Genomic DNA, 26,049 nt, shown 5'->3' on the forward strand with positions numbered 1-26,049 from the left:
CTCTGAACATGCTCCAGATTGTTGGCATCCTTCTTAAAGTGCAATTTCTAGAACTGGGCACAGAACTCTAGATGAGGCCTAAACAGGGCTGAGTAGAGGTTCACTCTCTGAATATGATTTTGTAACCAAATACAGTGGTGCCTCAACTTACAAACTTAATCCGTAATGGAATGGTGTTCGTAAGTTGAAATGCTCATATGTCGAAGCACAATTTCCCATTGAAATATATGGGAATGGGATTTATCTGTTCCAGCATTTTAAAAAAAAAATACCCGCCCCAAAAAAAGCATACAGAAAGCCCCATTGGAAGGTGCTGGGGCTTAAAGATAAACAGCAAGCCCCGAAAGCTGCAAACTAATCATCATCATCATCATCATCATCATCATCATCATCATCATCGAGCAATCCCCACACTGGGACTGAAAAAAAAGTCACCAAAAACAAACAACAACATAGCACAGAAACATAATCCCCCTCAGCCAAAACCCACCCTGAAAAGCCCACCCAGAATTTTTAAAAAGCAAAAACCTGCACCTTAACAGGCAGACCAAAGCCGCCTCCAATGGCACTCACTCCCTAGCAGAGGGGGCCTTACTCATGAGTAGACCCGCACCAGGGATGGGCAGGGAGCACACCAGATTCCTGCACCTGGCGGCGATCCGGAGCCGCCCCGCTTCTCCTTCCTCCTGCGCCGCCGCCACACACCTCATCCATGGAGGAGCCCCTCTGACCTGTGCACCCAGCACCTTTGGTGGCCCTTACCCATGAGTAGACCCGCCACTTCTGTGGCGATTACTCATGAGTAGACCTGCATCAGGGATGGGCAGGGAGCACACCGGATTCCCCATGCCCAGCGGCGATCCAGAGCCGCCCCGCCTCTCCTTCCGCAGAAGTAAAAAAGTTTCCTAACCCCCTGCTGTAACCGTTGAGGCGAAAGAGCTACGAAAAACAGCCTCTTTGCCACCAACGGTTTGCATTTCCCGCCCTTTCCCCCTGCCTTTTTGTGTTTATAAGTGGAAGCTCCACTCGCAAGTTGAAGAAAATTTTTGTGAGCGGATCTGTTTGTAAGTTGAAATGTTCGTAAGTAGGGCCGTTCGTAAGTCGAGGTGCCACTGTATGTATTCATCTGACAGTTGTTCTCTCCAGTCTACCTAGTTAGCTTGCTAATCTTGGGGTACTTTGCCAAAGGCTTTGCTGAAGTCAAGATATATTATGTCTACAGCATTCCCACCATCTACCAAGAAGATTACAGTGGGGTCTCGACTTACAAACGGTTCGACTTACACACTTTTCGACTTACACACTTCTCCGTCCGCAAAATTCCATTTCGACTTGCGAACGGAGAATTGACATACAAACCCCCGGGAGGCCTGGTCTACTGCCCGGGGAAAGCTTGGTAGACTGGGTCTCCCAGGGGAGGTGGTGGTGGGGGTGGCGGCGGGGACCTCCGAGATGCCTTCTAGGGCTTCTCCACTGCTATGGGAGGCATTTCGGAGCCCCACCACCACCGATAGTGGCTCCGAAGAATTGTGTGGGTCAGGCATTCTGGCTTGCAAAGACTAAGGTGTGACTTCCAGACTCCTGTCTCTGTGTTAAACATGCTTTAAAATTGGCTTCGTTTAAAAAAAAGATTTCAAAAGTGCTTTTAAAACTGTTCCCTGCCTCCCTCCCTCCTTCCTGAAGTTTTCTTGACCTAAGAAAAAAAAGAAGAAAACATCCCCCTCTAGTGGCAGAAGGTGGAATAGCAGCTTCCCATTAGTTTCCCATTAGTTTCTATGGACGGAAAAGAGCAGATACGGATTAAATGATTTTCAATGCATTCCTGTGGGAAATGCAGATTCGACCTACAAACTTTTCGGCTTACAAAATGCGTTCCAATACGGATTAAGTTTGTAAGTCGAGACCCCACTGTACCCAATTTAAAAAAAAATGAGATAAGACTCTCCATAACTAAAATTAAAAGTTTTGTGAGCATTAGAGGTTTACTGGTATTAAATTAGATTATCTTTTGTTTACTATATAGATGAAGAACTGGAAAAGAAGGTACTTCCAGCTGGATGAAAACACAATAGGCTATTTTAAATCTGAACTGGTATGTATTTAATTGTTCTAATGTTATCTCTTGATCACATGTTTCTTCCTAATATGTCAATGCATAATTGTTCTATTTCATTTTTTAAAATAAAAAGTATAGTATTTTAAAAATGTGATTATGCTTGTTTTGTTTAGCTGGTTCATTTCATTTTGTCTCTAGATTCAGTATCTTTAAAATATTTATACATTTTTTTCATATGGCCAGGAGCCATGACAGTTTGTGAGTAGGAGAATATAGAAGCCTGCACAGTGGAGGCAGTCTTGATTTCTGCTCTTTGTAGTGTTACTCTTTTCAGCTTCACTATGTCTGAGTGCACCCCCAACCTCAAAAATCTAAATGAGGACGACTGATAATAAGAAATAAGATCTGATCATTATTGGGAAAACTAGAACAATTTATTTTAGGAGGCATAGACTAAACCTGTTTTGAGGAGGCAGGTAGAATGTAAATATACTTGAGAAATATAGTGGAAAGTATTGTATGAACTGCTGCTCACTCAGTTTAAGAGACGTTATTCTAGATACCCTTGTGTACTATTTTTATGCAAGAGAAAGCCACATATTTGTTATGTGCCATCAAGTCGGAACTGACTCACAGTGACCCTAATAGGGCTTTCAAGGTAACTGAGATATTTAAGGAGTGACCTTACCAGTTCTACTCCCCCAGTGAGTTTCCATGGTTTAGCAGGGATCTGAGTCCCAGTCCAAGTTCTGCTCTGTCTACTACACTAGTCATCAAGCCACATAAAAGTCCCGATTAAGATCAGGAAATGGGGCTTCAGTCTACTCACTTTTCCTTGATAACCTTGTTTGTTAGGACAGGAGAGGCTACCATGGCCGTTATATGGGTGCAGCTTTAAAGCAGATGCAGTCCTGAAGATTTGGAGAGCTCATTGTGATAGTGTGGTTACCCAGAACAGGTAGTGTCAAGAGGAGGCCAGCAACATCATAACATGATTGGACTTGGGAGCCATCCATCTAACATTGTGAGAATTTCAGACCAGGCTATAGAGAAAGCATATTGTCATACATATTCACTTCAGTTGTCAGAGGGGCACAAGGTCATGACCTCTGATGCAGGAGTCTGTATTCATTTCATGTTAGAATAATCTGTAGGCATCCTTCAGTCTTGAGAGACTATGGTAACGTGCTCTGAATTTGAAGGAATATCTTGGAGCAGCGTCTAATGTGGCTGAGAAAGCCAATACAAGAGTGACAATCCCTTCCACACTGAAGACAAATACAATCTGTCCCCTGTCCAGCTCTGTGATTTTGCTGGTTTTGGGACTGCCTCTTTGTCTCAGCCTGCTGGACAAGTGCCTCTTCAAATAATCAGTATGCTTCTAATTGAACAACTCTAGTACAGTCCTGTGTAACCACTCCAGTGAAAGCCTCACTGAGTTGAACAGAGCTTGTTCCCTGCAAGATATGTATAAGTTTATATAGGTTTAAGAAGTTATTCAGAATTTTCAAATTGAACAATTATTATGTGACTAATAAGTAAAAACAAATCGTTCCTGCCTTGTGAATTCATTCAGGATGGAAGCAGCTTTTCATTAAAACAAATACTTCGTAGGTGAAATATGAGCTGTGCTATGTTTATTTCTGAAAAACTGAGATAAAAAGAAAACTGAATTAAAGAACCTCACATTTCAACTACAGTAGAGTTTGTTTGTTTGTTTGTGTGTGTGTGTGTGTGGTTTTAAGTTACTGGGATTGTTCTGATTCATAACATTACTGGCAATCATTACTATTTGATCACTTGAAGGAATGTGTTTGGCACTTTAGTGTGAAGAAAACATGAAATGTGATTTTACTGTATTGACTTTATATGAAGAGGCAGCCTCATTTAAACATCCATTTTTCTTTCCTTTCAATAACCACATGATGGCGCACAAAAAAGGGAAGACGAAAGTTGACAGTATTTCCAGCTTTGCAGAAAGAATCCTTAATCCTTAAACTATATTAGCTAAATTTAAACCAAAGAATGTCAGCTGCACTGAAATATTTGTCGTACTCCTGCGACACATATATAGTGATGTTCAGTTGATGACACATAGCTCTGTACTTTTTTTAAAAAAAAAATTCAGTGTTATAGTATATTGAGAAATAATTATTACATCACTGAAGAATGCCATGACAAATGTGTTAGGTTTAAAAGCCAGAACAGAAGCTTTATCTTTACAAAACCTTGGACCACAATCTCCAGCATAGTAAATCACACAAAAGACGGCAGGAATGAGTACATAAAATAGATTTACATACTGTACAAATTGACATAGTGTTCACAGGAATGTCAACATTCATCAGTCAAACAAACAAAACTTAACCATGATAGTCAGATAAGAACTGTGAAGAACACATTAGCTAGCCCCTTAATTTATACTTCCTTCAACTAATCAAATTAATGGTTTACTTCAGGGTAGCTTATTTCACACAGTTGTGTTCTACTAGTAAAGTGTGCAGTGACTAATTAACTCCACCGCTACTAAACAATTGCTAATTACAAAATTTCTTCTTAAAGACCTAATTATTACATCACTGCATGTAAAGTATTTTTGTCAAAAAGGAACAATGAACAGGTTAGTAATGTCACTGTGTTGTCTTTGTTTCTATGATACCTTTTATCAGGATATATTAAAAATATACAGTACACAGTTGATATTTGTGTGCTCTCAATGTAATTAGAAGCTTATTCTATATCAACTTGAAATTAATAAAATACCTGAGTTTGCTTACTTCATCCCAAATTAAAGAGAAAATCAAAATATGCATAGAGCTTGGATCAGTCTTGTGAAGAGTACTGTGACAAAGACACCTCTTTTGGTGGTCTTTTGGGCCAAGGACCTGGATTACCAACTGAGCTCCCTCTAGATTCTATCAAGGGGTTTGGAGACCGGAAGGACCCACTGTCTTAGGAGTGGCCCCACTCCTAAGACAGTGGGTCTCAAACTGAGACTTTGCCTGAGTCTGTGTGGCAGAGACCCACTGTCCTAGGGAAAGACAGATAACCCCTGGAGGGAAAGGGAGAGGTTGTTTGCCACTGGGGGATATAAATACCACCTTAGCGCGAGCAGAGGCAAAACCCCCGGCAGAGGAAATGTGGTAGGAGACAGGAGATCAGGAGGATGAGTCCTGGCTATCTTGTTAGAGCAGAACAAGGCCCCGGAGGAAGGGGCTTGAGGGAATGCCAAGTCTGAGGACTTCTTATATGCGTGTTGGGCTGCTGAATCCCCAGGGGAATGGCAGTTGAATTAGACCCCTGGATAGGGGGAAATATAAGGCAGATGGACTATAAGTAGTGTGAACAGCAAATGCACAACATAACAAAAGATATCATTGGTTGCTGTGTATCCATTGTTCCTTACATTGTCAATCCAGAAAAGTTGGACAAAGTGACTAATCTATCTTTACCTGTTGCTAAGTTATTTGGTAACTAATTGAGTTATTTCTCTCAGTTCTTTATCCTGGCAAACAACAATGAATCTACCAGGATTGCTTGTTCTTAATTAAATCAACTGGGCATAGAATTCTGCATTTTCCTTTAATTCAGTTTGGCAGTAAGACCTCTGCTTGGTTTTCTAATCTAAAGTATTCGCAGAGTACAATCTTTTAGTTGTTGAGACTCATGGTTATGTCATTTTAAAAAATTAACCCAGTGAAGTCTCTGTTTTTTCAGGATAAGGAGCCTCTTCGGATTATACCACTGAAAGAGGTACATAAAGTCCAGGAATGTAAACAAAGGTGAGAAGCTGAAGGTTCAAAAACTGTAAAGGTAATATATCATTTTTAACTGAAACAAGAAAAACTTATCTACAAATGATCTGTTAGCACAGTTCAGTATGCTTTTTACTGTACTGTGGTAGTGAAGACAAAGCACTTTGATGAAATCATAAACCAGTGGATTAAGCTGAATTGCTGCTATATCATCATCATAATTACATGCCGTCATGTCATCTCAGACTTAGGCAACCTTTTTAGGGTTTTCTGGGTATATACTCAAAATGGTTTACCATTTCCTCCTTCTGGGGATGTTTTGGGACCATGTAGCTTTCTCACAGCTACATAGGCTGGTTTTTTTCTGAGAAGTCACAGTGTAGAATCAGACTGCTGACCTTGGTTATCTGGCTCACTGAACTATCCAGCGAATGCCAGTTATATTACACCAAAACAAAATGTGGGCCTCCAAACAAAAGATGGATAAAATTACAAAGTGTGGGACATTAACAGCGTGGGCAGAGTTGATTGATGGGATGTTTTGAAATGAAATTTGCCTTTACTGGGAATTACACCTTTGCAAAGTAAGATTGAGGAATACAGTTTGATGTATAAATAAACTCTATTGAAAAGATTTTTGGTGTATGTGTGATAGCTATAAATATGAATGATGAAACTGGAATTACAGCTTGAAAAATTAGGTGGCGGTTGTGGTATAAGGCGATTTCCATTACAGTATTGTAAGAAACAGGCTTTGAGAGCATATTCTAAATTGTTTTTGACTTCTTGAATGTGTTGTAGTAAGCCTGAGTCCATGGCTATTTTATGCCTGACAAGGTGAATTTTGGGAAAGTTGGCAGCAAGAGAATATGGTAGCTTATTGGAATCACATTATGTATATATGTGCTCTGCTGTTGCCCATATCCTTTCAACAGTTGGCTATGCCAAGAAGCTGCTGATGGCCCGCGCCTGGGCTGGGCAATGCCAGTTAGATAATGACTCTGTTTCTCGAAGTGTGAAATCTTACTGCATATAGTGTAATGTTACTCCTGATGATGTTTGCAAGGAGTTATGCCCAGGCAGTCTGCATTGTGTGCTTGATTGTGCAATCAATTGTGCAACTAGTTGCACTGCTCTTCCAGCTGAAGTGTTTGTTGGGTGTGACTTTCACCTTGGTGGAGACTTCGCATAAACTTGCACAACTTCAAGTTATGGAACTGTCGACACATAATAGGATTTTGGCCACATGGTCTGTATAAAAAGGGGAATGGAAGACGGATGTCTCATGTCTTTACAATATACTGAAACAATTGAGGGGGTGGATGAGTATGGAGAGAATCTTGGTACAAGTACTAATCATTATAGTATCTCTACACCCATTCATATAGAATATGATTGTTTTCAGAGTACCCATTTTATATGTAGTATTACTTGAAAGCACATAGCCATGTCTCAGAATAAAGAAACAAGTGTTGGTTTAAAAGACCTGTAAATAGTTACACGTTTCTGTATGTTTTTCAGTGATACCGTGATGAGAGACAATCTTTTTGAAATTGTAACAACTTCTCGAACATTTTATGTACAGGTAACTCTTTAAGGAAAACAGTCTTTTCTATAAGAAAGTTAATGACTTTCCTTTGAATCCATGAAACTTGCAGTTAGACTCCATTTTGGATTGAGATGGATTATACATATGCTATGGAGCTGGAAGGAATACTTCTGCCAATCCTTTCAGACCAGCCTATGACCATTTTTTTAAAAAAAGTACTCTGTCCTTGGCCTGCTATCTTGTAGATACTTGTCTAGGGCAAACAGATCTTAAATTCTGCTTTAAGTTATTTTTGTTATGCCAGTGTCTAGAATTCTCAAATGTTAGGGAGCAGTACGTCAGTTTATCTCAAGACAATTACTTGTATGTATTGTGTGTCAGAATTTCAGCAATATAGGTTTAAGTGAACGTTGTCATAGAATAAGAGGCATGGTGGAAACTTTTCTAAAGATCAAGATAACAGATTCAGAATTTGGTAGAAGGGAAATTCTTCCAAAAATTAGTAACAGACCTGAGTATTTTAAATATTCTTTCCCTGAAAATAAATCTCTGGAGACAGTTATCATCCATAGGAGGTATTGATTTTGTGTCAAATAGTGATATGCAACTGTTTTATATAACTATTTCCATTAGGTTGAGAGCACAAAATATAGGTGCGAACTGCAACTTTGAGTGCAGTCTTTGAGAAAAGTGATGTAACAAGTAAAGGGGAGGGGAGTACCAGATTTTTTTATGGTAAGCATTTGTATATCAGCCCAACCTTTATTTAAGAGTGGTTCTTTTTTATTATAATTTCTTTCTTTGAAAAATGTAGAAGGCACCGTGCATGTTTACACATCAAAAAATTTGTACATCTTGCAATTATAGCTGATTATCTCAAGTTTTTTTAAAATGTTTTAAACTTTCTCTCTTTTCAGGCAGACAGCCCAGAGGATATGCACAGCTGGATTAAAGCAATATCTGGTGCAATAGTAGCACAGCGGGGACCTGGAAGATCAGCAGCTTCTGTATGTGTTAAAAGAAGTTATATTGTTCTGGTAGTGATAAGTTCTGTAAATGATTTCAGTTACCCTTCTACTCACCCTTGGATCTGGAGTAACATCTTTGCATGCATTACAGGTTGCAAAGGATCTTGCATTTCTTATTAATTGCTGACCTTAGCAGTATACATATGTGTTGTCTGACTCTTTTGCATTGTCCTAATGTTCCATGCATCTCTTGGATTGGAATATATTATCATTTGGAGATACAGTAAAATTTATCAAATTATTTCATACTATGGGCTGAATTTTTTGGCTTGAGATGCCCCTCAAATTGATTTGAAGTAGTTTGATGTACAACTTGTTCAAATTATGTTGGTTTTTTTTTTTTTAAAACCATCTGTATAGTAGGTAGTAATCCGAACTTGAATACTTTCTGTGGTGTAGTGACTAGAGTGATGGACTGGGACTTGGGAGCCCTGGATTTGGATCCCTACTTGGCCATGGAAACTCACTGGGGGAGTTGTACTTGCAGAACTGCTCCTTAAATATCTTACTTACCTTGAAAAACCTATTAGGTGACTATGTCAGTTCTGATGTGATGGCTTGCAACACACATACATTTGGAACATGAAGAAGGTTTTGGTATCTAAGATTATTAAGTCTACCTTTTGCTTTTGGACAGCTTGAATCACAATTCTGACTTTGCCAGATTGAGTCTGTACTACTGAATGTTTAGTCTTAATAACATTGGCAGTATGTTAAAACAACTTGTTCCAAGTGTTACTTTGCTTTTGTTACAAGGAGGAGTATTATAGCAATTTCATTTAGTTTCTGCAAGATATTATGTTTGGGAATAACTGTTCTGGATGAGAGAGAATATATTAGCAAACAATTCTATCTCTGTTTCTTTGTCTATACGTCTATACCAGTGATGGCGAACCTTTTTGAGCCCAAGTGCCCAAACTGCAACACAAAACCAACTTATTTATTTCCAAGTGCCAACACTGCAATAAAACCTGAATACTGAGGCACTATCACTATCTCTGAGGCAAAAATAATGAAACTGAGGTTGTCCTACCTGGGCACATCATGAGAAGGCCGGATTCTCTGGAAAAGACCATAATGCTGGGAAAGGTGGAAAGCAACAGGAAAAGAGAAAGACCAAACACAAGATGGATGGACTCCCTAAAGAAACCACAGGCTTGAGTTACAATAGCTGAGCAGGGCAGTTGAGGACAGATCATTTTGGAGATCACTTATTTGTAGGGTCACCAAAAGTCATAGGCAACCTTACAGCACATAACAGTAACAAAAAGATCTTACAGTACTATTACAGTTTTCCTTAGGATACAGTACCTCAGTTTCTTGGGTAATCTGTTTATTGAATTTAGTATGAAACTGGAATTTAGAGTGTAAGCTTCTGTAAGCAAGTTTACACTCTAAAACAGGGGTCCCCAACCCCCAGTCCACGGCCCGATGCCAGTCCGTCGGCTTGATAGAACTGGGCTACAGTGACGGATCTCCACCCCTGCACACGGGGTGTGCTTGTGCAGGGGAGTGTCACGCGTATGCACGACACCCTCCACGAGCATGGGGCTACTCTTGCAGGTTACCTCCCCTTAGTTGCTCACACACAAACAAAAGGGCAGCATCTGCTTCTTCACTCTCCTGATTCCTCAGAGGGAAGCAAGCAGCCTTGGCCAGGAAGGAGCCAAGAGAAAAAGAGGTGTGGCTGAAAGGGAAAGAGAGGGACTCAGGCAACTCTCACACAATGGGACATGGAGGGCTCAGCAGTGGGGAGAAACCAAGGCGGGGTCAGTGCTGTCGCAAGACTAGCCAGATGGCGCATGTGCCCACAGAGAAGGCTCTGCATGCCAGCTGTGGCACACGTGCCATAGGTTCACCATCATTGGTCTGTACTCTCTGTGATGAGATAACTCAATTAGTCAGCAGTCTTTGTCTGTCTGTCTGTTTCCTTCTTTTTCTCACTTTCCCTCCTTTTCTCAAGTTTAGGTTACTCTAATCTTAGCTTTGCACTGTGTTCCAGATGCGGCAGGCCAGAAGGCTGTCGAATCCTTGTATACAGAGGTATACATCAAGAACTGGTGAATGCAGCATGTATGTGGCCTCTCATGTAAACATGCCACCTTAACACAGGACTGAAATTCCAGAACATTTATTAACATTGTGTAAAATGATAAGCTTAATCCTGTGGTTTCTTCTGTTGGTTATAACCACCATGGAATTACTAACATGTAAAATCTTCTCATTGGCCATCAACTCTTTTTAAATGTTTCTGCATAAAATATATTATTAGGAATGCCAAACTTTCACGGATTGCTAAAATTTCTGTTCACATTTTCTATGTGTTTATTTTACTGATTACAAATTTCTAGTAGGAAATATATATTTAGAGAAATTGAACTTGGCTGAATTTGCATGAGAGTTCATATTTCTGTTTTATCATTTTTGAAAAAGAGCTAACTACAAACCACTCAAAAACCTAATGGTGAGAGTGCATGCACATGTAAAATATGTGCACCAAGGAAAATGCCCTGGACTGATTTGCATGGCTTTTACAATAGATATGCATGGGATCATTAGTCAAGATGTAGGGGCTGTTACAGCTTGCAACCTGTATGTTAATCAGTATAATAAAAGGACTATAAAGTTTTCATTTATAATCAGTAGACATAAGAAAAATTATATATTATTATGCAGGTATCAACAAGATGTTCAAACTACTATCCAGTGCTGGTCCCTCTTTTGATCAGCTTAAAACTTATAGAAATGTTTTCAATAGTATTCGCTTCAGAAAAGAAGCTCTAATTTTAGTTGGAAGTTCCAGCTTTATAGTTGGAATTAATTCACTTATTTTGGGAACTCATTCTTCTTCTGTTTAAGCACATTTGTTTTGTTTGCCACTTCAAAACGAAACATACACATTTTATCTTCTTTCTGTGTTCTCTTAAAATTTTTCATTTAAATAGTTCAGGTGGTGTTTATGATTTGTTGCATTAATCCAGATGTATTTACTAATCAGTGTGGAATCTTGTGAGACAAGATCATTCTAATGGCATGCTAGGCAACAGCATTTTGCACCAATGATTTCTGTAGTAGAAATGGCCATATTTTAATGTCAATTTCACCACGCCACATTATTGGTTATGTAGCAGTAGTATGGGAGTACTTGTTTAACCTGGGAAAAGATATGGAGTAGAGAAAATAAAATCACTTCTCTCATAGACATTTAACAGATATGGTCTGACATGATTTACGTATTGCTGATTTGTGGCTGTAAAATGTTGTAGCATAGTAGGTGCCAATACCTTCAGCCCTCAGTTGAATTAAGTAATACTGTGTAAGAACCAATATACCCTTTAATTTTCAACCCCATTGGGTGAGACTCTGCCTCTTTCTTACACAACTTCACCCCTGCGTGTGTGTGTGATTTCTCACTCACTCACTCACTCACTCACTCACTCACTCACTCACTCACACACACACACACACACACACACACACACACACACACACACACACACACACACACACACACACACACACACACACACACGGTTCCATTGTGACTGGAACCAAAGAGGTTGAATGCAATCACTGTGTGGAGGAGAAAGAGAGCTGCGTGGAGGGAGGTGGAGTAGTGCATGCATGGCTTAGAGGGAACTGTGGGAAGAACTGTTTTAGAATAACTGAAGAGTTGGAGGGTAACATTTCTTGAATAGCAAACTAGTATAGGACAATAGTACAGTCAAGTGGTTTATATTCTTTGATCAGAAACCTTTCTGCTGTGCTACAGTGTGATGCACTGGTGGCATGGTAAGATTATTGCTATATAAAATTACCTGACATGGACCTTCAAAAATCTGAAGCAGGTTCAGCTGCAGCTTTTTTAAAGCTTTCCGCACATGTCTTTGTTTTCCCGTATACAACATTAGAAATGACTATTTGGTATTCAAGAGTGGTAAAGCTACTCTTTAACTATTAAATTGGATAAAATTACTTGCTATTAAGCAACTTTGCAAATTCTGTCTTGAGTGTAATGTCAATAATGTTCTCTTCCAGATCTCTTAAAACATACAGTTGAAACATAGAATTAATGAATAGTTGTGAATGATACTGTAGACAATTTTTAAGTTACTACTTTATGCAATAATTATCTTTACAGAAGACGTTGGCCAAACTCCTGTTGCATAGCTATGCCTGTATAGCTTAGTGTTCATGCAAATATGTGCAAAGCAAACAGTTTCACAGGTACAGTTGCACAATTGTGATTTCAGGCATGCAATGTAAACTGCCTGAGCACAATTCCCTGTAAACATCTAAAGGTATAATTTGGTGTTATGTCAAGTACAATAGGATTTCAGCTACTGAGTTTGTTGGATGTGTTCTTATGACACCCTGACTGAGGAGATTTGCTCCCTGGGTTGTTTATCCTGTCATACAAACCTTAAGAGATTAAATTGTGCTTCTTTTTAAAATGTGAATACACCATTCATGAATTTTTGGGACTAGTTTTTTGGAACTGGTTTTAGGACTAGACTTTCATGCCTGAATATACATTCTAAGGCATTTTCAATTTTTTTAAGTATTTCTTCAATTTTGATTATTTTGTTAAAATAAATTAATTATAATTATAGCCTCAAATTTAGTTTATGCTAGTAAACATCAAAGGACGCCACACTAGACACCGAGGGCCATACATGGATGTTTCAGCTTGCAATCATATGCTGTAAGCTCACAATCTAAACATTTTGCTGCTTTGGAGATGCATCTGCTTTTCTGCTCTTATGCCTTGCTTTGTTATTCCCTCTTTGATTTTCCCCCCTGTTAGCATGCAATTAATGACTCACTAAATCTGACAAGAGATCCTCCTTTGCAGGAGCATTCCACCTGTTCTTCAGAATCCAGTTGTCCTGCAGAAACAGCAGCAGCAACCTCACATTCCACAACCACTCACAACCCCACTTTGGTCCAAAACCTTAACAGCAGACCCCTTGTCTTGGAGAAGCGAAGATTTCACGAATCTTTTACCAAGGCCAAGCCAGGGAACGTCAAGATCCAGGCTGTCCCTTCAAGAGACCCAACTTCCAAAGTGACTTTACAGGGCCTGTTGGAATCCCAAAATAAAAATGGCACTCAGGAACAAGATTCTGGCCCAGTGGATCTGGATGATGCAAGCCTTCCAGTCAGTGATGTGTAATAATAGAAGAGTTTGGAGTATGATGAATTAGTTTTTGGTCCTTGAATTTCCTTGCTCAGACTTTTAGCCAAAGATGACTGTGGGATGAAAGCATAAAGAATGAAATGTTCATTGCATAGATCTGTATGTGTGTGCATACATTCAAATATGTGTATGTTAAGATAATCATATGCTGCCTTTTACTATCAGAGAGTGGGCCTTTCTGCTTTTCCACAATCTGAAGATAAATCTGTAATTGGAAGGGGCCAAAATACAATTTAAAATTTACTGTTGTCAATAAGCAATGATCTAGCTGCTTTTCATCAGTTTGGGAGAAATTAGTAGCATCTTAGTGCTACGATGAAAGAAATATTAGCGTATGACTTAATGATACTGTAAATCAGGTGACATGACATACAAGTTAGACATTTTCTCAAAACACTGGCACAGCCCTTCAGACATCTGAATATATGAATAAAGGATCTATTATTACAGGATCCAAGATCACAAAACCTTACAATATCTAATAAATGATGCACTTTTCCTGTGTGAAGAGAATTCTCATGCAAAAAGAAACAAAAAAAATTTAGTCTTACTGTGTTCTCTGAAATGTGTGTTTCCCCCTTAGCCAATACGCAGATTTACAAGCCATTTGCATGATCTGTGTAAAACATGGCATGAAAACCAGTTGTAGTGCATTTTAGACATTACAGATACACCTGTTAATTAACATGAAGTATCGCTGTGCATAAGAAGTGCATTCTTAAATGGAAGGGCCACAGATTACTTACACTGACATAATGTGTGGACTTAATTGGAACTTCTTTGTAACTTTTCTGTAATCAGTGCCCTTCTATAGAATCCAACTCCCTTAGAATTCCATATATTTGGTGCTGTGAAACCTACATAAGAGTAATACTGCTATTTTGAATATTAAGCCTATTTTTATGCACTCCTAAAGTTAAACTGTAACTTTTGCACATTTGGATATTAATGGACCACCATAAATAAGTAAGGGTGTTAGGTAAATTTTTAAAATTAGGGAGAAGGGAAACTGGACTACTAAATCTTTTAAAGATTCATCAAAAATATTTTATATTAGGCTTTAAAGAAACTAAATGTTTAATCTATTGTCTAAGGACTATTATTTTTTTCCTTCTGTGTGATTCTTTTTTGTAAATGGTTCCCATTTTATATTGGAGTCAGGAAAAGACTGAACAAATTTTCTTTTATTGTTTTGACTGGTACTGAAATGTTCACTCATGCAACTGTGGCCTGTAACTTTTGGTGCACTAAATTTATTAAAGTGCCTGTGGGTTCTTCCTTTTTGATGTATTAAATCCGTGAGGGCTAGATGGATACTGAATTTTGCTTTTGTGATTATTGAACCTTGAGGTGAAATTGCATTGTATAGTATAGTTCAGCACATGTATAAGATAATATGCTAAGGTTGCCAGCCTACTGGTATGAGCTGTGCACTGTGGTTTTTTTTTTACTGGATTTTTGTTGAGGAGTTTCAGTGATTAAAAATATAAAAGGTTTAAGAATCTGATATTGAGTATTTGATCAGAATGAGCATGCACTATTTTGTAGTTGGAATATGGAAGTGTTTGCTTTAATCAATAGAATTCCCAAAGTTTCACGTGATGCTGCTTTATGCAGTTCAGCTTTTCCACTTTGCAGTACTCTGGTCATTTAAAATCTTATGTTTATAATGTTTGACAAACCTGACAAAAACTGAAAGGAAAAATGCAGATATAATTGAGTGAAAATATTCACTACTTCAATGAAACAGACAATTAAGTTACGTTTGACAGAGTTATGTTATGTTCGGCCTTTTCAGTTGAAATTCAGTGGAATACTCTCAATATAGAGTTTAAAATACTGGAGCCATCCCAGCTCTAGAACCCCACTTAAAGCCTCAATGTGGCTGAAGGTGCAATATAATTTCATGGGCATTGGGGATAATGGCATTGGGCACTTCCAATGTTTAATTACTAATTAGACTCTGCAGTCTCACAAAAATAGCATTAGTTTCAAAATAGGTAAAAATAATGTAGTCACTGCCCACCCAGTGTTTTAAACTCTTGCTCATTATAAAATTTCCTAGTGCCAGCACTATGGGGAAGGTAATTTATCCTTATTTCCTATGTCATTTAAGAGCTTCAGGGAAATTTTCTTTCAATATTGTATTTAATAATTGGCAGTTATCTATTTTGAGTGCCATAAGTATGAAATGAGGAAGAATAGGGTAGCAATTGCAGTCCAGCTACATCTATTTGCATGAAAGTCCTGCTTGCAACTCGCCCAAAATCTCACAGTAATGAGTTGCATTTGTTTGCATTTTAAGACTTGAAACTTTTGCAACTCCCTCATTTGATCTAATTCTGATGCCCCTTATAGCTTAATCAAGGGTGGGAAATGTTTGGTGGGTTGAAACTGTCAATATCACTAAGCCAGCACAGCAACAGTGCGTGGTTCTAAGCACAGAAGTGCAGTGACATCTTGGAGCACCGTACATTCCTCATCCCAGTGGTAAGTGGTTTCTAGCTTATATATATAAGTCCCACACATTATATGTCCTAAACATTATTTCTCCATAGAATACCTTAATCTAAAACTATATCTACACAGCAGTTCTGCCTATGATCATTTATGGACTTCTACTCAAGGGATCCTGTTCTGCTCCTAAACATGTAAAGTCTTCTGTTCTCCATTTTGGGTTTTGCTTACAAAATTATGAAATGAGAGGTACAAGTGTTTTACCTCATTGATTCAGACTGAATCTTGCTTTTTCCTGATGACATTGTATCTCTTTATTCTTTTTATTTTGTTCATTATATTGTGTAAATTTCTACTTTTGCACTCCTATTTGTCTCCCAGCAAGTTAAAAGATGGCTCTTATGATCAGGCTCTTCTCTTTTAGAAATCAGTTTCTTTAGAATTCTTTCCGGACTATGCCTCCTCCACTTTTCACCTTCTTTATTGAATTTACTGAAATGGAAATGGAGGCAAATGTTTCAGATCCAACTGTTAATAAAATCAAAATGTCTGCTAGCCATGTTGCAGGGATAACACCAGTACTGTACATGTACGTATTATGATAATTATTTTGGTCTGCCAAGATTAAAAATTGAAATAAAATAATGCTAATATGGGTTAAGCCAAAAGATAAAGCAGTAGCAGTGCCAAACTGCAGTGCTCTTTTTTCACATGGATCCAGTATAACAGCACATTTACATTTTTTAACCATAAGCTATAAATCATAAACATTTACAAACAAGAGTTTGTAAATTGCATTTATTTGCCTTCTCGGTTACCTGTGAACTAATAAGTTGAATGTTATAACAAGTCTAATTTAGTAGCATACATTTTAACTTGTAACAAACATAGCCAATACATATACAGAACCTTATTTTTAATAAATGTGTACTTTGTGGGAGAAACTGAACTAAAATGTTTGTATTGATGTACTTTGATGTAGTGTTACATTTTTTCTGGTTCTTATACAATTTCTACACTGCATGTTTATTTTATTCTGCTTTGATATTGATGGTTTTCAATAGTGAATCGAAACAAAGCAGTATCCTTATGGAATCTTTTAGAATCTTACATAGTTCAGTAGTGCAGGAAAATATTTGTGGTTGCTAAATTGTCAGGGTCTCTTATTTATCAGTACTTTTTAAATATGAAATTAATGACAATTGTTAAATTATTTTAGAACCTGTGGTGTTTTCTGTAAATGTCACACTTGTTAATAAATTGACTTAATGAAACATAACAATCCTATTAGATTACTACATTTAGTGCACTTCAAAAGATACAAAAGTGAATGAAACTATTTTGTATACCACCTTTTGTTCATCCCTCTTAAATTCACAGGAAAGTTAATGAAGTTTTAAAAAAATAAACAAGCAGTCTTGCGAAACATTGCTGTCTCTAGTACAATGATCATTTGATATAATTGATCTTTTAAATGTGTGGCTGTTCCTCAAGTGGTACAAATATGGCATGACAGATTATTGCCAAAGAACTTACTCAAATGATCAGTTGCTGCTTCAAAAATATTAGCCTGCTGGCTTCTACTTGCTGCTACACAATATGCAACTTTGCACACACATAAAACTTGCAAGGGAAGTGGAAGGGAAGGGGAACAACATTGAAAAGACAGGTGGACATACCAACAAAGCTCCCAAGTCATCCTGGTGGGGTTTGAGTACTTGCAGGTAAAGAATGATGAGGAGACAAGACTGGGCAGGATTAATAGAGAAGGACAACAGATGGTCAGGTGGTGGGGAAGAACTGGGGACAAAGACAAATTTTTGATTCAGTTAGGGACAACTTGCTACTAAGGCAGAGAGGATGTGATTTCTAAATAGAGTGATACTTCAAGGTGTAAACCATAGGTGGGCCTTACTGCACTGCAGCTCCCATGTGTCCTGCCCAGCATAACCAATGAAGAAGGATGGCTGAAGTTGCATCCCAGCCTCTTGTTATGCTTTTAAAAACAGAAGTGCTTCCAAGAAAGGATGGTGAAGGGGAGATGGTGGGTGAGCAAACTACTTTTCTGGAACCCAAACAGTTTTTAATTTAAAGAATCAGTGGGAGTACTCAGCAATGGTTCAGTATTGGGGGAGGGGGCAGTTCTTTGGGACCATGTAGCTTGCCCAAGGCTACACAGGCAGTCTCTTTTTAAACAAGACCCAGTGAGGAATTTAATCCCTGACCTCTGGCTCCATAGCCAGACACCCAACTCGCTGTGCTCTCCAGCCAGCACTGAAATGAAATGTATGTCTACTTTGTAGGGCTTAGATTTGAAGCAGTGCAAGTAAAGTAGTTCTTCGGCAAGGGGGAGTGTAAGGAGGGCAACAGTGATGATAAAGCCTCTGTTGGTGGGCTGTCATGCTTCTCGGGACCAACTGCCTTTCAAAATTATAAAAGAGGTGCTAGTGAAAGGGTTAGAGAAAAGGCAGGAAATAAGAAAGGGTGGTGGAGGAAGAAAGGGGAGGATGATACCCAGAGTGGGAGAAGCATGTTTATCAGAGATAGAGATACCTGCTAAAGAGAAACCTGAGAAGGAATGAGAATATGTGTTAAAGGAGGGTCCATGTACTGGGGAGATTGTCTCCTTGCACATCACCAAAGCTGAATCCAAAAGGCATGGCAACCCACAGCCTCCCTAGAAAACCCTCCTATTTGGGAGAGACAAAACAGGAAGAAACAGCATTATGTCCCAGAACACAGTTCTTAAGAATCCTCCAAGTCTCCATAACCACCTTAGCACAATACCCGAGAAAACTGTCAAGCCTCCTTGTCTTTCAAACGGGAAAGGAAGGAGAGAGGGATTGCCCATTCATTCTCAGTGGGGTTATATATATTTAAAAAATCCTTGCTGCAGAACCCTTTGCTTAGCCTACGTAAGACCCCTGCAGCGAGTGAGCAGGAACCAAAACCCCCATCACTGAGCTTGCCCAAAGTTGAAGGGATTCTGGGCCTGATAAAAGATTTATGGTTAACCACAAAAGGTTTGAAGCTGCTTTCTATATGTCTGGAAGTTAATCCTTTTGAGAATCCCTCCATTAGCTTAATAAAGATTGTTTGAATGATAAAACATCTCATTCTATGGAGCAAAACATGGAGGGCTGGGACCTCATGGGTTTGTCAGCAGCAGGCAGGGATCAGAAAGAAAAAGAAACATTTCCACAAGATATCTCATAGGGGAAAGAAGATGGGAGGTAAATCAAAAGGTCTCGTGCCCTCAAAACTAGATTTAAATAATTACAATCCAACAGTGATAAGAAAGTCTTATCAAAACTAAGGTAGAGTCTCTATAGTGTTTAAGATACGTTAGGGCTGATCATTAATCTCTTTTCTCATTTTGAATCAAGAAGGCAAAATTTTACATACTGCTGAAAACATTTGGTAACCAGCACTGTTCCCTACCCAGAAGGCGTAATTTACAGTTTTGCAAGTAAGGACAATACCTTTCTCAGCTCCAGAACTTAATATATCCCAGGACCCTTATGCTGCTACATAGCTATTAAAAACTGACGTCTGAGGCTACTAGTTCTCCAGGATTAACTAGCATAGCATGAAAAAGCCTGTACATTGAGTGGTGGTGGGAAGAAAGACGTGTCCATCTCTTCACCGGTCATGAAATGTACCTCTTATCCCAGAGATGTTCAAATTCTGTCGTATACAGAAATGCCTCTCATACAGGATGGGCATAGTGCACTGCAACATTTGTTTCAGACTCGACTTACTTATTCTAATACCAAATTTAGTACTCCCCGTGCTAGGTGAGTGAGCAGTAAAATTCGTATGCTCAATAGCCAGTAGGGACCATGGCATATAGAAAACAAAGAAGGGGAATGGGGTGGAGAGGCTCTTGCTTGAAATTTTTGTAGTATTCTTGAAGTAAGGGTATGCAACATACTACTATGTCACCTTGAACACGTTGTTTTGTCAATTTTTAAAAGCTAAGCAGCATCAGGCTTGGTTGGCACTTGGATGGGAGTCCACCAGAGAATACTAACAGTTTTCAAGTAGGATTAGGAAAGAATCCTCCCGTACAACTCAAGGGCTTCTACTAGTTGATGATGCTAGGCTAGGCAGTCTATAGATATGACTTGGGCTAACATAAGTTCTTCCCTCTAATCAATGGGAAGATTTGAGAAATCGGGGTACAAGAAAAATCTACTTCTCCCCAAACCAGCCCTTACACTTCATACAGGATAAAGCCAAATCTGAATCTGAGCCCTTCTGTACAAGTACATAGGACAGAAAGAGGTAAAAAAAAAAGGTTGTAAGAGAGTGGTGGTGGAAAGCTATACCTATCCCATTCTCTCCAGTCTCACATAGCATCATAAGGGACCTACTAGAGGCTGGTTGGAGCACTGAAAATGGGCACTCCTACTCAAGATTGCAAAGATACACCATATTTTGTTCAAATACTAATTCTTGAATTCTTGTTGTGAGTCTCCACTTGCAATTCCTTAGTGCTAAAAGTAGAGCAACAGTAGCTAGTTTTTCTTATAATGTATCCAAAAGATGTTGCAGTCTTCATCATATTTTAGGAAAATGCTGGTTAGGGCTATTTTCTCAATGTTAAATGAGTGACAAATCTGAAAGTTACTGGAAGAGATACAGATTTCCCCTGGGTTTAAAGAGATATTGGAACATGTAGCTCCTTGTGGCTTGTATGGTAGCCAGAAATCTAGCGGTCAAATTCAGTGATTGAAAGACTCCTGTTTTTTTCTGAGTAGTTCTATAGCTCATTTCTCTAGGAGCGAAGCTACGTGCAGGAAAACAAAATATCCTTTCTTGCATGCTGAACTGTCAATAACTGTGGCCAATAAGTGTTTGATAAAAGCAAGATGATTAAGTTTGTGCCTTTCTCTTACTGTGCAATGACTGCAGATGTATTAAGATCAGCATAGAAAGGTTTTTTTTTTAGGACAAAGAGATTACTTTTCCTTTCCCCAGAAATGTGAAACTTGCCAGAAAATCAGTGTTTAGGACATGACTCGACTGCCAGCACAGCAATGACCTTAAATTGCACAAATGTTTGTTTGAGAAAGCAAGGCCAATTTATGGCAACAAATACAAAGATTCTTCAAAAAGACACAATCAGACATGGTTTATCAAGCCACTCCCATCCTGCAAAATGCAGGCGTTTTATCTTACAATGTGTGTGACTTTCTGAGCTATGACATAGGTCTTATCTGTATTTGGCTATGCACAGTGGCCTGTGGTTGCCGGTGTCAAAAAGGACAATTTTATACATGCATGCATGTGTGTGTGTGTGTGATTTTCTCAAAACCCTCAAACTTTTAAAATCATGTGGAATGTAAAATTTGTAGTTGGATCCAGACTGAGTCATACTTAGGAGAAACATGCTTAAATTGGTTGGACTTCAGCTGCTTATGATAGCCAATAGTCAATCTGTGTTGTTTGTTTATTTTTGTGGCCTGTCTAGAAAAAGCTATGAGGACTCATAAAATTCATATCTTGACCGTGGACTTCCAAATGCTGCAACAGTGTCATTTATTAAAGACTTGTTATTCTTTCTGTAGGCATGGATGGTAATAATGTTCAGATTACTGATCAGTCATCTCACTGTAAAAATGACAAGGATCAATGAACATATGCACAGAGGTTCTTAATTTTGGCACTCCCTATGACTTTAAAAAGCAAAGACACATGGCAACAATACAATGTATAAATGCTAATCACATTAACTCTTACTTAGAATCTTTAATGCCTTTTTTCAAAGTAAGCTGCAATTAGTAACCCCCCATATGCCTGAAACCTCAGAGAGAAGTGAACCCATTCACTACAAGAGGGGAAGGGGGGTGAGAGGAGGAACTAAGTGGGCATGCACACTGTAGTGTGCATGTGTGCACTGTGGAGTTGCAGCAAAGGTGACCACGGACATTTGAAATCACAGATACCATTTCCATGGATATGGTGGTCCTACCTGCATGTCCAAGCCAATATCACAAAACCCTAAATGTCACTGCAAAATCCTTAGATTCCCAAACATAACAAGCAGATGTACGTTAATAAATTACAACAACATAATAGCATTAAGCAAACAGAAATATGCAACACTTTAAGGCGAGCAAAAGAATCTAAATATGTTAGATAATTTTCAACAGGCAGGAATTTGCAAATGCACAATCTGTTTCATGAAGAGTCTTTCTCAAGTCTATAGCTTCATTAATTTAATCATCCTGGTTCTAGGCAGCAGTCAGTCTGCCTCTTACAGCATGATTGTATCTTCTGTTTCCTTTCCTCTGATTAGTTCAAAAACCTTTGGAATTCAATATCTAAGCAAGGAAACAAAAGATAAGATACATCATAGTTGTAAGAATCATCTAGGTCTCTGGCTGGAGCCAAGATGATTAAATTAGTGAAGCTATGTGTTGAGGAAATTTCTGTGTGAAATGTCTCACTGCCAGGATTTTCATTGTATATCTGCTTGCTTACACCTATTGGTAATTATTTAATGTACCTCCATACTTATATGGAGGCATATTAAATACTTATGTATTTCATTGATATTTCTGTCTGCCTATTACGTGACTGCATTACTGTACTTCTGGTTACAGTGAAGCTTGTGTCCTCATTTTGAGAAAATATATTACACTTCAAAGTTCTTTATACAGAAATTAATGCAATTACTATTTGTACCTTGACACTGTTTCTCCACCATAATACACTGGATCCGTGATTGTCATGCTGCAAGGATTGAACATGGATTTATTCGTTACAATATTTCTAACCTTCTCTACTCAACAGATCTCAACATGGGGTACAATCAATAAAATCACTTAAAAGATATCTAAAACCAATAAAATATGTAAACATGTATGAATTTGAGGAAAACATACAGGCAAAGTCAATGAATGCAAACCAAATCCTTGATCTGCCTGGACACCAATTGCTAAGGGGAACAACCAAGTTTTAACTTGTTTCTGGTAATAGCAAGGTCCTCATCTTCCAAGGGAGATCATTCCACAATTAGGAAACTACAGCTGAGAAAGTCCTTTCCTGCAACACTGTGTACCAGGAGCTCCTTTCCAGCAGCACTGATTGGGAAAATATGTGAGTGGGAGCAATTCCTCGGATACATAAAACAAGGATCCCATTGAGAAAAAAGTCTTCCCAGTGTCGTGACATAGTAGCACTGTGCAAACATTGGAATTACATAAGCAGTCATCTCCATTAATAAAAACCTCTGCTTTTAGAGCAGGTTCCTGGACACCCCAAGCAAACAGCAAAAATGTCAATCTGTTGCACGAGCAGTGACACCACAAGAGCTTGGGCCATGTCTCATTTAGGGATTTGACTATAATTATCAAGATCTTGAACTCAGACAAGCCATATTGTCAACCTATGCAAGGTTTTGTTTTGTTTTTTAGAAATTGTGTTATATGGGCCCCATAAGGTATCTGTAAGGAACACAAAGTATATGGGAACCAAAGTCTAAATGGCCATTTTGCCCAGTTAGTGCTGATTGGCTCTGGCTTTCCAGGTATTCAGGCAGAGTTCCTTCCTAGTCTCACCTAGAGATCTCTGGCATTTCCTAGTGGTTTCCCATTCAATTATTAACCAGGTACAACTGTTTTAGCTTCCTAAATTTTATGGGATCCATTGTGTTCAGAGTGGTAGAAAACACAATGCCTGCACTTTAGCTACTGAATATCTCACTACCTGTGTTTTCTTAAAGGGTAGCTTTGAGCAGAGTGCTTTGAAATCGTCAAAACAGGAAGTTACCAGTGTTATCCTTGTCTACAAATGGCTCTAGTTGGTAGGCTAACCAAGTTGGTCTCGGGTCAGATGGTTCATGCTGTTTCAGGAGAGTTCAACACCATCCAGAGCAGTGCACTTACCAGATTCTCAGACATGGGGGTCACCATCTTGTTGGGATCCAGCTTCAGATAACAAGCCCTCATTCCGCCTATGAGAGCATGCTGAAAAGCATCTGAGCTATGATTAGAGAATGACTTTTAAATCCATCCCTAGTACAAACAAATCCACAGGATCTGAGAACAATGCTTTTATGATACAAGATGGACCTGTACGCTTTACAATCCCATTTGGTGGAATTTTGTGTTTACTTTTTTTAAAAAAGGTATCTGACACTCATTGGTCTGTAACCTAGTTCTAGCTTTTCCTGCCACAACATTTCTGCGAAACACCTGGTCTCTTATATTCTGTATGCACAGGTGTGAAGCATGCTGTCTGCCTGTAAAAATGACTGAATCCCAGTTTTATGCCATATAGCCATGTTGCTAAGCACTGCAGCCATGTTTCTTGTGCAATTCCTCAACTTGAATATGAGGTATGATGTGATGATAGGTGTGTGTCTTGCCTTTTTGGAGAAATGTCAACAGGGGTGAGCCTCCCCTCCCCAAAATGTTTGGATCAGTGAATGGCTCTTGGGATTTTTACAGGTCATCCTGTGTTCTTTGTCCCTGCATAAAGAACAGTCTGAGGAGTATCCTAAGGAGACTTTTTGCTATGAATCCTACCCATCCCTGAGATAAGGTTGATCATCAAATTCTTATGACCTGCACAGGTAATTCAGCTCTCCTGAAACAAATTACAGTATGACGATTGTCTCCAACGGATGGGTAAAGAGGAAAGGGGGGGGGACGGAGGAAGAGGGGTTCAACCTGAAGAACCAGGTCGGAACATTAGACCTAGAAAGGATCCGAAAAACAACACCGACCATCTCTGATGCCTCCCTGAGCGGGGTGAAGAGACCGTGTAGCTCCACCCTGCCTCGCGTGTTTCCAGTATTAACAGCTTGCGGCTCAAGAGGCTTAGAATAACTTTACGCGCCGGCCTCGCCCGCCCTAGTTGGACTCTGTGTGTGTGTGTGTGTGTGTGTGTGTGTGTGTGAGGGGGTGGGGGCGGCGGCAAAGAAAGGACGAACGGGCTGAGGGAGGCAGCCGCTTTAAAACCTGCGGCGGTTGCGTGTGTCCCCCCCCCTCCCGCTGGGCCAGGCGGTTGTGTAATCCCGCCAAGTCCCCTCCCCGGCAGCAGCGCCGCAAACCGACGGGCCGCTTTCCACGCGCGCAAGAGCAGCAGCTGCACTTCCCTCCCGGGGGGTTCGCTTAAAAGCGGCTCGCTCGCTCGCTCTCGCTCTTCCTCCCCGCCCTCGCCGTCGCCTCTCTCTCTCTCTCTCTCTCAGCGCGGCTCCTCGCCGAGCCCGCCTGCCCGCCCGCCGGAGTTTTCCCTCTCTTTCTCCACAGCAGCCCCCGCCGCCTTTCCCTCTCTCTCCGCCGTTCGCAGCAGCCCCGCGCCGCGCGTGTGAGAGTCGTCTTTCCCGCCGCCTTCCTCTGAAGGAGCGATGAGGGTCCTCGGGCGGCCTGGGATGCTCGGCGGCTACTGCAGCGGCTGCTGTTACTGCCTGGTGGTCCTGGCGGTGCTGGTGCTGGTGCTGCCGCCGGGCGGTTCGGCTCAGCTCTTCGGGCGGCGTTACGAGGAGCGGGCTTGTCCCGAGCGCTGCGACCGGGCGCGCTGCCCGGAGCTGCCCGCCGAGTGCGCGGGAAGCGGGGAAGCGCTCGACTCGTGCGGCTGCTGCCCGGTTTGCGCGGCGCAGGAAGGCGAGCCGTGCGGGGCCCCGCCGGCCGGGGAGCCGTCGTGCGCCGAGGGGCTCTTGTGCGTGCTCTCCCCCGGCGGCGGGCCCGGCGTGGCGGCTTCGGCCACCGTGCGCAGGCGGGCCAAGGGCGGCCGCTGCGTGTGCGCCAGCAACGAGCCCGTGTGCGGCAACGACGGGAAGAGCTACGCCAACCTGTGCCAGCTGCGGGCGGCCAGCCGGCGCTCCGAGGGCCAGCGCCAGCCGCCCGTCATCGCCATCCAACGGGGCGCCTGCAGTCACGGTAAGCCGCTGGGGGATTTGGGGCGGGATTTGGGGGTAGTGGGGGAAAGCCGGGACCGACGGGCGGGCGGGCGAGGGGTTGATGTGGCTTCGGCTGCAAGCGAAACGAAGA

General features: G+C 40.4%; 2 protein-coding genes across 10 annotated transcripts in view; both read left to right on the top strand.

Annotated features, from left to right (window-relative positions):
• Positions 1-17,473, top strand: part of PLEKHA1 (pleckstrin homology domain containing A1) — a 44,557-nt gene extending 27,084 nt beyond the window's left edge. For 4 of the 9 annotated variants that reach the window (XM_020786482.3, XM_020786484.3, XM_020786483.3 and 1 more), the window contains exons 8-12: positions 2,024-2,092; positions 5,774-5,838; positions 7,333-7,396; positions 8,278-8,367; positions 13,244-17,473. In XM_020786482.3, coding sequence (XP_020642141.2) covers positions 2,024-2,092; positions 5,774-5,838; positions 7,333-7,396; positions 8,278-8,367; positions 13,244-13,564 — 609 coding nt within the window. In that variant the 3' untranslated portion in view covers positions 13,565-17,473. Of the gene's footprint in view, positions 1-2,023; positions 2,093-5,773; positions 5,839-7,332; positions 7,397-8,277; positions 8,368-10,390; positions 10,462-13,243 lie in introns of all 9 variants that reach the window. The other 5 variants (XM_078391187.1, XM_072995445.2, XM_078391188.1 and 2 more) reach the window with 3 other exon arrangements.
• A 7,787-nt stretch (positions 17,474-25,260) lies between these two features.
• The window catches only part of HTRA1 (HtrA serine peptidase 1), a 60,069-nt gene continuing 59,280 nt past the window's right edge, over positions 25,261-26,049 (top strand). The window contains exon 1 of the mRNA XM_072995443.2: positions 25,261-25,938. Coding sequence (XP_072851544.2) covers positions 25,407-25,938 — 532 coding nt within the window. The 5' untranslated portion in view covers positions 25,261-25,406. The remainder of the gene's footprint in view (positions 25,939-26,049) is intronic.

Source organism: Pogona vitticeps, chromosome 3 (genome assembly GCF_051106095.1).
Source record: "Pogona vitticeps strain Pit_001003342236 chromosome 3, PviZW2.1, whole genome shotgun sequence".
Classification (NCBI taxonomy): Eukaryota; Metazoa; Chordata; class Lepidosauria; order Squamata; family Agamidae; genus Pogona; species Pogona vitticeps.